We start from the raw sequence: 14,140 nt of genomic DNA on the forward strand, positions 1-14,140 counted from the left end.
TTGACACCGAAGGAGAGATTCCAGAACTAGGGAACATCATCTTTCCTCTTGTAAGAGATTCCAGAACGAGGGGCCATTATTTGAAAATAAAAGGGGGCTCATCAAGACACAGATGAGGAAATATGTTCTTCTCTCTTCAGGATATATTCCTCGAAATTTCCTTCCTCAAAAGGTCATGTGTAAGGAATTTTCAAATACATTTAAGGGAATACTAAAGAGATTCTTGATTCCGAAGGGGAACAGTGTAGACGATGTTGAATTGGTAGGTGTTGTGTATCTGGACTTACAGAAGGCTTTTTACAAGCTTCCACACAAGAGGTTAGTAAGCAACATTAAAACTGATGATATCAGAGGAAACGTATTGGCATGGACAGGGAACTGGTTGGCCGTTACGAAGCAGTTGGAATAAATGGATCCTTTTCAGTGTGGCAGGCAGTGATGAGTGGGATGTCACAGAGTGGGATGAGTGGGGAACCCATCGAAACACATAAAATCCTGATAGGACTGGGCAGGCGAGATGCGGAATGAATGTTCCCAACATTGGGAAGTCCAAAACAAGTGGCCACAGTCTAAGAGCAAGGGGTAAGCCATTCTGGACTGTGATAAGAAAGAATTTCATTCACTCAGAGAGCTGTGTCTCTGTGGAAGTCTCCATAACAGGAAGCTGTTGGGGCAATGTCAATAGATCTACTCAAGAGCTGGACACGGGCCTTGTGGATAAAGGGATCAAGGGAATAGGATACTGAGATTACATTTGCAGCCAAGAGTCACACAGTGATAATAGGAGCTGCAATGCTGGAGAATCCGAGATAACTATCCGAGATAGCTGAATGAACACAGCGGGCCAAGCAGTATCTTTGGAGCAGGAATGCTGACGTTTCGAGCTGAGACCCTACATCAGAAATGGGGGAGGAGTAGAGGGTACTGAAATAAATAGGGAGAGACGGGGAGGCAGATTGAAGATGGATAGAGGAGAAGATAGATGGGGAGGAGATAGATGAGTTAAAGAGGTAGGGATGCAGCCAGTAAAGGTGGGTGTAGGTGGAGAGGCCAGGAGCAGATAGGTCAGTCTGGGGAGGGTGGACAGGTTAAGTGGGCGGGATGAGGTTAGTAGGTCGGAAATGGGGGTGGGGCTTTAGGTGGGTGGAAGTGATAGGTGAGAAGAACAACAGGTCAGGGAGGAGGGGATGAGTTGGGCTGGTTTTGGGATGCGGTAGTGGGAGGGGAGATTTTACATCTTGTGAATTCCACATTGATACCATTGGGCTGCAGGGTTCCCAAGCAGAATATGAATTGCAGTTTCAGCAACCATTGGGTGGCATCGTTGTGGCACTGCAGGAGGCCCAGGATGGACATGTCGTCTGAGGAATGGGAGTGGGAGTTGAAATGATTCACGGCTGGGAGGTGCAGTCGTTGGTCATGCGAACTGAGCACTGGTGTTCTGCAAAGCGGTCCCCAAGCCTCCACTTGGTTTCCCCGATGTAGAGGAGGCCACAACGGGGACAGTGGATGCAGTATACCACATTAGCAGATGTGCAGGTGAACATCTGCTTGATGTGGAATGTCGTCTTGGGGCCTGGGATGTGGGTGAGGGAGCATGTGTGGGGGCAGGTATCGCACTTCCTGCAGTTGCAGGGAAAAGTGCCAGGTGTGGTTGGGCTGGAGGGGAGTGTGGTGCGGACAAGGGGCTTCCGGAGAGAGTGGATTGCAGATGGCAGAAGTCTTGGAGGATGATGAGTTGGATCTGGAGGTTGGTGGGGTGGTATATAAGGACGAGGGGGATTTTGTTTTGTTGTTTATTGCGGGGCGGCGCGTGAGGGATGAGTTGCGGGAAATGTGGGAGAAATGCTCAAGGGCATCCTCGACCAATATCGGGGGTGGGCGTTGTGGTCCTGGAAAAACGAGGATATCTGAGATGTACGGGAGTTGAATGCTTCATCCTGGGAGCTGATACATCGGAGGCAAAGGAATTAGGAATACGGGATGGCATTGTTGCATGAAGGTGGGTGGGAGGAGGTGTATTCGAGATAGCTGTGGGAATCAGTGGGCTTGAAATGGATATTGGTTTTGAGGTGGTTGGCCAACATGGAAACAGAGGTCCAGGAAGGTGATGAAAGTGTTAGAGATAGTCCACGTGAACTGTAGGTTGGGGTGGAATGTGTTGGTGAAGTGGATGAACTGTTCAAGCTCCTCGTGGGAGCACAAGTCTGCACCGATATAGTCATCAAAGTAACTCAGGAAGAGGTGGGGGTTGAGGGCAAGTGTAAGTAGACCACACCCTTTGTCTGCAGGAAGTGGGAGGAACTGAAAGAGAAGTTGTCGATGGTGCGGACGAGTTCGCCAAAGCGGGTGAGGGTGTCAGTGGAGGAATACCAATTATGCCTGCAGGACAGGAAGAAGCCGAGGGTCTTTCCACCATCTGCATGGGGGATGTAGGTGTACAGGGACTGGACGTCCTCAGTAAAAATGAGGCCTTGGGCATGGGGAATTGGAAGTTCTGGAGGAAGTAGAGGGCTTGGGTGGTGTCACGGACGTAGGTAGGGAGTTTCTGCAACAACGGGGAGAAATGGAGTCCAGATAGGTAGAGATAAGTTCGGTGGGGCAGGATCAGGCGGAGACAGTGGGTTGACCAGGGCAGTCAGGTTTGTGGATTTTGGGAAGGAGATAGAAGCGGGCGGTGTGGAGTTGGGGAACAATGAGGTTGGAGGCTGTGGGTGGGAGGTCACCTGAGGTGATGAGATTGTGGATGGTTTGGGAGATGATGCTTTGACGTTCGGGGGTGGGGCCATGATCCAGGGGGCGGCAGGAGGAGGTGTTGGAGAGTTGGCGCATGGCTTCAGCGATGCAGAATTCAGTGCGCTATAGTGCACCGGGGCCTCCCTTGTCTGCGGGCTTCATGGTGAGTTTGGGATTGGAACGGAGGGAGTGGAGGGCTGCACGTTCTGTGGGGGAGAGTTGGTGTGGGTGAGAGAGGTGGAGAGTTTGAGGCGAATGATGTTATGATGGCAGTTGGAGATGAAGAGGTCGAGGGAGGGTCGGAGGCCTTGGGGTGGTGTCCAGGAGGACGGGGTGTGATGGAGGCAGGAGAAGGGGTCATTAGAGGGAGGATTAGGCTCACGGTTAAAGAAGTTAATGTGGAGGAGAAGTTGGTGGAACAACTGCTCTATGTCCAAACTTGACCAGTATGCGTTGATGTGTGGGTGGAGTGAGACAAAGGTGAGCCCCTTACTGAGGACAGGCAATTCATCGTCAGGAACGGGGAGGTCTGGGGGGATGGTGAAGAGTCGGCAGGGCTGGGTGCTGCTGTCTGATCTGGAGCTTTTGGCTGTGGGCAGGGAGATGTCAGCTCACACAGTTGTGGATTTAAAGAAACTTGAGATAACCTGCCAAAAGTCTAATTCGAAGCTGTTGTTGGTGAGCAGGATTGCAGTTTTAACAGGGAGGAGCTGAAATGAGTCAGTACTGTGTTTCAGCTACATGCACACATTATCGAGTGAGGGCACCAATTTCCAGCTTTACCCAGCTGTTTGACCCTCTGTCTTGCAAAAAGTTTCAAAGAAGACGAAAATGCACTGATTTTGTTTTTGTCAGAATCAACAATTTCATCTCTCAGGATTGGGAAGAACTGCAGATGCTGAAGTCAGAGACAGCACAGTGTGGAGCTGGAGTAATACAGCAGATCAGGCAGCATCAGACAAGCAGGAAAGTAAACGTTTTGGGTCGGGATACCGCTAAAGATGGTTTCAGCCAGAAACGTTGCCTTTCCTGCTGCCTGACCTGCCACGTTTCTCCTGCTCCTTACTTCTTCATCTCTCAGGCTCTTTCGGGAAACACACACACTCTCACGCACAATCTATCTTTATAACAGTAGAGTTGAAATTCCACGTACAGTGCCAATGGTCGGGAAAAATTTGAGTGTTCGGGGCTTTAACAGTGGCTTGTGTTCCAGGAATAAAACCACTCCAAACAGGAGGCGAAGACCGAGGAGCAGTCCCGCTTCCAGCCCCACTCCTGGCATGGGAGCAGCTCCACCCCATGACATGCCCAACCCCAGACCAACCTCCCCCTGACAGGACGAGTTCCCGACAAGCCTAATCCGTCACAGTTACCATGAAACAACTACCCCACCAACACACTAACCCGGGGCACAACTTCCCCCTGACAAGAATACTCCCTGAGGTGGCAATGCCCGGACACAGCTACTACTTGACAAATCTGCCCAACCCCGCCGACACATCTCCCTGTTGACAACACTTTGCCCAAACATAGCTACTTCTGGCATGAATTCCCTCTGAAACCACTGTCCCCCGAAAGGACTGCCCTGTCACAGCTACGCCGAACATGTCTGTCCCCAAACGCAAATGACCCTGACATGATGACCCCCCAACACGAATGTCAGTCCGACATAACATACTGTCAACACGGCCACCGCATCACAACTACCCCCTGAGGTGACCCCGCTGCCTCCCACCCACATGACAAACACTCCTGTACACGACTGCCCCCTAACATTACGACCCCCAATATGTCTGCATCCTGACACAACATCTCCTCGACATATCTGTCCCCTGACATCACCAACCAATCCCATTACATGACTGTCCATGATATGCTGAGCTCCCTGATTACATCGACCCCTCTAGCGCAACTACCCCGACATGATAACTGCTCTGACAGGACTAGTCCCTGACACACTGACCCGGACACAACTGCCCCCAATACATTAACCTCAGACAAAATTGCCCCGTGGGAAGAATACTCCCTGTCGTGGCTATGCTCGAACACAGCTATCACTTGACAGGCACAACGATGCTCCTAACACACATTACCCCTGCAATAACTACCCCCTTCGTATGCCTTCTTACCTGACAGAACTGCTTCCTTGAGGCGAAACTTTTCATCATATTTGGGGCATTGTCTAAATTCATTTTGACCAAAGGACTGAAATGCAAGAAGCCAACAATCCAAAGGGATAGAGCAACAATTTCTCCAGCATCATAAGAGGATGCTGCTCGGCCTGACGCGAAAGGAGATACAACTTTGACTGTTATCTGTTCGTCTTCATCCACTGATGACCTGCCAGCAGGCTCCGGTCAGGGATTGGGGAAGGTGCCCGAACAACGTGCTCATTTGAGTGCTACAGCAGTTTGCAACCACCCTCGCGTTCCCCAGCTGACTATTTTGCAAGTAGGATTTTAACTCAGAGGCAGTGGTGGCCACTTCAGGAGGGCTCTCGGAAGCTGCTCCTCAGATGGATAGGCTGTCTGGAAAATTCCAGTTTAACTCGCTGTATTCCTTCAGCAGGTAGCTTTTGCTGATGGATTTCTGCGGAATGCAAGTCGTGGTCCATTCAGTATGCATAGGAGAGGTCCCCAAACCTTTTCTCTTTACACACTGCTCAAAAGTTCCACAGTCTGCTATTAGGTTCTCAGCAATCTTACTCTCATACTCTATTCCCAGCTTCGTAATCACCCTCTTGCACCACTTTTGCTGACTTCTAAATTTTCCCAACACTTCGGTATATTGTTTTTCTCATCATCTGTATGCCACCTTTTCGTATCTAATGTAATCGCCAGCTTCCATTTTAAGCCATGATTTTATCCTCATTTTGCATCTTGTTCCAGACAGGGACATGACATTTTTGTGTTCACCCATTCAGTCCGTAAATGTTCACCATTGCCAATCCACTGCCATTCCTTTCTGTAACATTGCCCAATCCATCATCGCCACCTCACACCATGTACCATCATAGTTTCCCTTCTCAGGATTCAGGATTCTCGTCTGAGAATCAACAACTTCACTCTCCATCCTTCTAGTTGCATCCATAAGGAGTCTCCCAGAACTACGTTACCAATTATTCCTTTCTCACTGCGTAAGACGCCGGCTAAGAGGCTTGACCTCAATTTTTCATCAATGTATTAGCCCTGAACATCATACAGTGGGCTCAATTGTAAGTAATTTTATTTTCACAAACTACATGCAGATTAACGTCACCCATGATTACAACTCTTCCTTTACTGCACGCAGTTATAGTTTTCTATTTAATACCAATTTCAAAATGACCACTGCAATTTGCTGGTCTAGATATTAATGCCTTTTGCCCTCTGATATCTCTCAATGTTACTCACATCGTACATTTTCTCAGCTGACAACCTACCTCAATATTGTGTTTGTATAATCTCGAACAGGTAATTCAACTCCACTGCCTTTTCCATTTTGGCTGTTCTTCCCAAATACTGAATACAACTGAATGGTCAGTTGTCAGTTCTGGTCACCTTGTAGCAATGTTTTTATAATTCCAATGACATCACAGCCGTTATCGTGATTGATTCATACATTTCATTTTGAATAACTTAAGGCTTGTCTTTTTAACATTCCTTGCCCACTTTCCATTTTTTTTCCTGTGCCCTTGTTTGATTCTGTCCCTCTGCCTATCGTGCCTCTTATTAATCTCTTTGTCTTTCTCTCTTTGCCTTGACTCTACTTCCCCTGACTCCCTGCATAGCTTCCCAATCGCTGCCAATTTAAATTAAACCCTCCCCAACCACTCTCAGTCATATTACCCCACAGGCATCTGTGGCTGCAGACCAGACTCCAAGGTGACATAGGTAACAAAGTGGAGAGCTGGATGAACACAACAGGCCAAGCAGCAACTTAGGAGCAGGAAAGCTAATGTTCCAAGCCGAGACACTTCATCAGAAATGGGGGAGGTGAAGTGGGTTCTGAAATCAATAGAGAGAGTGGGAGGCGGATCGAAGATAGATAGAGGAGAAGATAGGTGGAGAGGAGGCAGACAAGTTAAGGAGGCAGGGACGGAGACAGGAATGGTGAGTGTAGCGGGGGAGGCAGGGAGGAGATAGGTCAGCCCAGGAAGGACGTACAGCTCAAGGGAATGGGATGAGGTTAGGAAGCAGGAAATGGGAATGAGGCTTGAGGTGGGAGGAAGGGATAGGTGAGAGGAAGAACAGGTTAGGGAGGTTGGGTTGAGCTGGGCTTGGTTTGGGATGTGGGAGGTGGAGGGAATATTTTTAAGCTTGTGAAATCCACAGAGATACCATCGGGCTGCAGGGATACCAAGCAGAATATGAGTTGTTGTTCCTGCAACCTTCGGGTAGCATCATTGTGGCAACGCAGGAGGCCCAGGATGCACATGTCGTCTGAGGAATGGGAGGGGTAGTTGGGGAGTTCAAATTGTTCGTGACTGGGAGGTACATTTGTTTATTGCAAACCGAGCATAGATTCGCCAGCATTTGCAGTTCCTGTTTTCCAAGATGACATGACACCTCTCTCGTATTTAGGGCAAAGGATAAGCTCCCTGGGCCTAACCAGGCAAAACCAGCCCAATTTGTCCTCGTCCCACCTCCATCAGGAATGAGCAAAATGCCACCTTGGAGCATCTCTTTATCCTCGTGTACATCTGTTACATCCAGCTATCTCCTCCCCGACTGGCACATTGCACTGGTCACAATCCTGAGACGCCTACCTTTAAAGTTCTACTAATTAGCTTGCTTCCCATCACCCTATTGTCTGCTATTAGGACTTTCTCCCATTTTGTGTTCCCATGTCATCGGCACCAACGAGTGTCATGACCACTGGCTGTTCACCCTCCCCCTCATGTAGACACTCTGAAACATTCTTTGTCCCAAATGCGAGAGACACATCATGCCATCCTGGAGTCTGGTCTGCAGCCAAAAAAAAAAATCGACCTGTTCCTCTTACAATTGAGCAACTATTGTATTTCCTCAGGCTTTGCTGTTCACATGTGCAGCAGAACCAGTGGTGGTGTCTTGAAATTGGCTGTTGTTTCTTCCCACTGAGAGACCAGACTCCTGTATTGTCTTCTGAGTCCTCTTACACTGCGTGATGGTCACCCATTCTCTTCCTGCACTCTCAACCTGAGGTGTGACCACCTCATTGTGTGTTCTATCCACGGCTCTTTTAGCTTTGCAGATGCTCCACAGAATTCCCATCTGCCACACCAGTTCCAAAACCCAGGAGTTGTAAATGCAGACAGTTTTTACTCCCATTCCCAGTGCTGGGAATGGGAAATGAGCCCACTTGCCATATAGATCATAAGGACCATACCACAGTTTTAAGCTCCACTCATCTGATGTACCCCTTTAAATAAAAACTATTGTGTGCATTGCTCCTGATGTGGTCTCCTCTATATCAGGGAGACAAAACTCAAACTCAGGGACCGATTCACATTCAGTACGCATTAAACAACCTGACCTTCCAGTTTCCATTCATTTTAATTCCTCTCCCGCTCCCCTGGCTGCGTATCCATCCTTGGCCTCCTCCCCTGTCAGACTGAGGCCAAAAGTAAACTGTAGGAACAACACCTGATATTTCACCTTCGGAGCTTACAGCCTAATGGCCTCACTACTGACTTTACCATCTTCAATTTCCAAACAGTCCCAGACTTATCGCATGTCCAGCCCTCCCCCAACCCCTGACATCCCTGGCGTGACCGAGCCTGTTAATCTTCCTTCTCAACTATCCATTCCCGCCTTCCCAAGGATCAATCATAATAAACCGCGACCCTGCATCCACCTATCATCATCTCTCCTACCAACTCCAGCCCCACCTTCCTGCCGTTATTTATTTCTGGGCTCCTCTGCTCCTCCCCATCCTGATGAAAGGATTTGGCCAAAAACATTGACCTTCCTGTTCCACTGATGCTGTCTAGCCTGCTGTGCTATTCCAGTCTAACACCTATAGACTTTGTCTTCCAGCATCTGTAGTCTTAATTTTCTCCCGTCTCCACAACCTCTGACAGTCCATTCCAGGAACTCACCACTTCCTGTGTGTTGAAAAAAAAACTGAATCACTGGACCCTTTGTATTTCACTCCTCTGACGTTCAGCCAATGCTTCTCCAGTTTTTGACTCTCCTAGCTTGGTGAAAAGCTGTCGCTCATTTACCTTATCTATGCCTCTCGTGATTTCATAGTCATGTGTGCGGTCACCCCTGAGTCTCCTCTGCTCCAGGAAAAGAAGTCCCAGCCAATCCAATTCTTCTGATAACTCAAACTTCGATCAGCATTCTTTCTCTCGAAAAGTGACCTGATCTGAATGGAGCAGTCCCAATGTGGTCGCACCACCGCATTGTACAGGTGCAACAAGACATCCCAACTGCTATGATTAATGCTCTGACCAATGAAAGCCAGCATGTGCAAGCAAATCTCATTACTCTGTCTCACTGTGACTGTATTTCCAAGGAGCTATGCACCTGTACCCTTTGATCTCTTCGTTCTATAACAATCCTCGGGACCCTACCATTGATGATGTAAGCCCTGCCGTGTTTTGCTTCACTCAAATGCAACACCTTGCATTTATCTAAAGTGAGCTCCATCTGCCTTTCCTCAGCCCACTGGCCCAATTGATTAAGTCTGGCACTCATAAGCTGTCACTTATTTCAGGATCCTATCATGCAAAGAGTCAGGTGTAAGGAACAAATCATTCTTTAGCCTGATTTGTTTTCCCGATAGAATCACAGTATTGCTGCAGCAGACGGAGTTATTTGGGTCATCGTATCTGCATTGGTTGCTCAAGAGAGTATCATTGCTGAGTGTTAATCTCCTGCTTTACCTCAACACCCTTGCAGTACATGTTCTACACTACAATGCAATACATTTCCTTCATGAGTGATAATAATATCAATGCAGTCTGGGACTGGAGGAACACAGCAGGTCAGGGAGCATCAGAGGTGCAGGAAAGTCAACATTTCAGATTAGGATCATTCATCGCGACTGGTGAGTGAGAAAGGAGCTCAGAAATAAATAGACAGGGGGTGGGTTGGGAGGAAGGTCGGTTGGCTGGTGATTGGTGGATGCAGGTCGGGTCTTGTGGTGATTGGTCAATGGGAAGGGTGGAGCTGATAGTTAAGAAGGGAGATGGTTGTGTCAGGTCTAGGAAATGGGGATAAGAGGGAAGGCTGGACATGGGGTGAGGTGGGGAATGGGGTGATACTGAAGTCAGCGAATTCTATGTTGAGGCCATGAGGCTGTAAGTTCCCCAACTGAAATATAAGGCATTGAACATGTCACCAAGTGACTGTGGAGGGAGTTGAAATGGTTGGCAACAGGAAGGTGGTGTTGATTGGAGCAGACACAGCACAGATGATCTGCATATTATTTTCTGAGTCTGCACTCGGCATCCCCACATCGAAGAAACCATATTGGGAGCAAAGGACGCAGTAGACGAGATTGGAGGTGGTTCAGGTGAACCCCTGGCAGATACTGAGTGTTTGTTTGGTGTCTTGGATGGGGGTGGGAGCGGAGGTGTAGGGGGAGGGATAGCAGTTCCTGCGGTTGCTGGGTGGGGAGTGTGGAGTAGACGACGTGTTAGTGGAGAGAGCGGTCCCTAGGAAAAGCAGATAGGGCTGGGGAGGGAAATTTCTCTTTGGTGGTTGGGTCTGATTGCAAGTGTTGAAAGTGGTTGAGGATGTATTGGATTCAGATATCGGTAGGGTGGTTTGGAACGACTGGGAGAACTCTATGCTTGTTGCTGTTCCTGGTATGGTGTTTGAGGGGAGAAGTGCAGGGAATGCAGGAGATGCAGTTGAGTTGTTTCCGCAGGGACTGCTCTCTCCACGACTCCTTCATGCGCTCCAAAAATTCCCCAACATCTCCATTATGCCCGAAAACTTTCTCTGCAAATGCAGGAAATGATAAACTTCTGCTGACACCTTCTCACTCAACTCCATCCATGGCCCCGAACAATCATTCCGTTTCCAATAGGGATTAACCTGTACGTCCTGCAACTTGGTCTATTGTGTCTGCCCTTCCCATTGACCAATCTCCACAATCCATTCCTGCATCCACTTATCACCACCTCAAATACCTCCCCCCAACCCCAGACCACCTCATTTATTTCTGAGCTTCCTTCCTCCTCCACAGTCCTGATGAAGGGCACCAATCTAAAATGTCAACTTTTCTGCTCCTCTGATATTGCCTGACCTGCTGTGTTCCTCCAGGTCCACTCTGTATCATCTCTAAGTTCCTGCACCAGCAGTTCTTACTATTTCCCAGTCACTGACCGATAGGAATTGTTTTCAGTCCCTGTTCATTCCGCCCTGATTTCTGATCATTTTGGCCATTTTTACACCGCCATCTACAGAAAGAGATTGAAAATATTTGATCAATGGCCATACTACGACCTCCTTTATCATTGTTAATTCCGGAATTCCAACCACTCAATGATAAATATTTCCTAAAGCTACCTATATCCTTTCATCGACACTTGCAGAAATAGAACTTCTTGCTGGTTTACATTTTTGGAAAGATCTGGAGTGTACAGAGCACAGATGCTCTGCAAATAACCCACAAATGGTTTGAACGAATCCAAACTTCTCCCAGTCAGCTTAACAGCAGTGACTAGTTACATTCACCTTGATACGATCCAAAACATCTGTAGTTCGTAAAGAATGTCATTCCCTCCTCATTGAAGTGTGTCTCAATGAAACGTACACTTTTTGAGAAGTATGAAATGCCTCCCTCAAAGTCTAAAGCTGCTGAGTTACCATGCTACATTTCACATCCTGTTTTTGCTCTCCTCCATAGCCAACTGTGCTTTCATGGGTTTGCATTCCTTTTAATTAAGTTTAAAAACGAACGTCAGGACCATGTTTATCGACCTCAAACTGGAGAACATTTAATCATGTTGTATTCACTCTTGAGTAGTGTGTCTGTTACTGAACCTACTCCTCTATCTGTCTATCTGATGCTTCTACACATGCACAGCCACACACCCACACTTGGATTGAGATGTAGATAAACAGTGTACTGGCACAGGTGCACAGGCTGTCAAAATAGGCAGGCAAAAAAATCACAGATCAAAGGTCCTGGAAATGTAATCTTCTTTCAATGATGTCTATTAATAAGCCACCAGGACTGTGGATTAGAGAGAAACGTGTGTGACATTGATTCCTGATGATGTAATTCCCAGTCAGTCTTAATGTTTAATACATTTCACAATTGGAGTAAAGGGATAGTATACAATATTCTTCAAATGCTCTCTGAACTTCGGATGTGTGATGACATAAATCACAGTGTTTGTGCAACAACTCAGCATCTGGAGCATGTAGCCCAGTTCCATTACATAACGAGGCAGATATACAGACTTATATCCGAAAGAATACATTCTCCAAAATATGGGATACACCATTGATACTGACCACAACAGAATCAAATTTCCTGAGAGAAGAAACAATAAAATGATGGAATTCTTTCGACTCTTCATCTCTGGGTCTTTGATGCTCTTTTTGTTGCTCCGCTGATGGAGTCTCCTCCGGGATCTGCTGGTCACTGCAATGTATCTAATCATTAAAACATTGAGAAGCAGAATGAGAATAAAGGCAACTCCTGGTGTTATAATGTAATGACAGAACTCAATAGCTGCCCAGACTGGAGAAACTTGCACATCCCTCCTCACCCGACAAAACCAGGAGGTGCTGCTGTCATAATACTTCTTGCGAAGCATAAAATACCAGAAAATGTTCTTCAAACAGCTCAATCCAGTCACTGTTGCCAGAACCACGGCTGCTGTTTTCACATTGCAATATTTACTTCTCAGATTTGGGCAACAAATGGCTACAAATCGATCAAAGGTGAAAGTGACGGTGAACCAGACAGAACAGTCAGTGGCTGCATGAATGAAGACAGCGTGGATATTACACACATGGATACCTTCAAAGAAATGATGCTCTACCAAATAGACAAATGGAATGCGTCGCAATATGAGGTCAATGATAATGACTAGTAGATCTGCTATTGCCATGGCTACCAGGTAGTGAGAGACACATCGGGAGAGACCACACTTTTTCTGGGACAGGATCACAATTGTTACTACGTTGGCTGTGAGGAAAACAAACAATGTTATAGTTTCTGCTTTGAACTATGTTACCAGTTTTATTGAGCACTGATTGAGATGTACAAATGACATTTTGTATCGTTCCTGTCAAAAATGTTTGCATCAACGTTCAGTTTATTTAGTGGATCCAACGACTCTTATTCCATACATTGAACACGAAATGAAAATATAAGATGAGATAAAAGTTGCTGTTGACTGAAGTGTTCATGACTGTTGCAACATATTTGCCCGAAATTGGAAATCACAGAAACTTAGCCTGAATTGTCTATTGATGATTTGGGATATGGGAAAGATCGAGGAGATGCTACCCTCATGCAAACACGTTATGGAACCAGTGGTAAATCATTGGTGTTTGCAAATGCAAGCAAGGCTTCTAGCATTAATCGTTCAAATATCTCAAATGCAGAGATATGAGGTCAGTGGAGGAATGATACTGACTCAGTGAACACTCAGTAAGACACTGAGATAACCAGGATTACAGACATTACAGCTGGATGGAGAGGAAACCAAGAAGCAGCCGAGATGACAGAGTAATTTTCAAGCACGGTCAGGTCCTTATCGATGGTTGGCAGAATGAACAACACAGAGGACAGAAAATAAGAGCAGCAAGTGTTGCACTGTAAATATCACAATTCCTCGAAATACATAAGACTTACCAGGCACTGCTACAATAGCGAGAATTGGATAATAAATGCTTTGGATAATCTGAAGAATAATTCGAATGCAGACACTCGGTGGCTTCCGAACAGAAGCAGTAGAAAGACTATTCAACAGCGCAATGAAACCCCTTCCCACTATTTTACTATTTCCATCAACTGTTCTAACGTTTTGAACCATTGGAAATCCATTCCAATCTGTTGTTGTAACATTCCAATCATTTGTTCTCACATTCAATTCCAGTGTTGCATTGTTCCAATCCATCATTGCCAGTTTCCAATATATATTGTTGCATCATTCTAGTCTGTTACTCTCCAATTGTAAACTGTGATCTGTCCTGCTCTTTCTCTCTCTCTCTCTCTCTGGTGTCCCAGATCTCTGTTAGTACCATGGCTCTCTCTCCCACTGACACCATGAGAGGGAAAATTGAACAATGCCCCTTATAAGTCGATGTAGTACACCCTGCAGCAACACAATTAGGGTCCATGGGGACTGACATTAGTGACAGTTACTAAACAAACAATTAATCTTTCCATCCTTCTCCTCTGTGCCATAGTCAACTGATGTAATTACCCTGGTGATTTCAGAGGTAAGCCGAGGAAAGAGTGATGT

General features: G+C 46.7%; 1 protein-coding gene across 1 annotated transcript; it reads right to left on the reverse strand.

Annotated features, from left to right (window-relative positions):
- Window positions 1–11,580: 11,580 nt before the first annotated feature.
- On the reverse strand, window positions 11,581–13,928 carry LOC132210806 (probable G-protein coupled receptor 139). Its single transcript, XM_059653237.1, has 2 exons — window positions 13,528–13,928; window positions 11,581–12,855 (listed from the first exon to the last, which is right to left on the reverse strand). Exons 1-2 carry the CDS (start codon window positions 13,793–13,795, stop codon window positions 11,954–11,956), a joined length of 1,170 nt encoding a protein of 389 aa, XP_059509220.1. The 5' UTR covers window positions 13,796–13,928; the 3' UTR covers window positions 11,581–11,953.
- Window positions 13,929–14,140: the final 212 nt, after the last annotated feature.

The sequence above is a fragment of the Stegostoma tigrinum genome, chromosome 21 (genome assembly GCF_030684315.1).
Source record: "Stegostoma tigrinum isolate sSteTig4 chromosome 21, sSteTig4.hap1, whole genome shotgun sequence".
Taxonomy (NCBI): domain Eukaryota; kingdom Metazoa; phylum Chordata; class Chondrichthyes; order Orectolobiformes; family Stegostomatidae; genus Stegostoma; species Stegostoma tigrinum.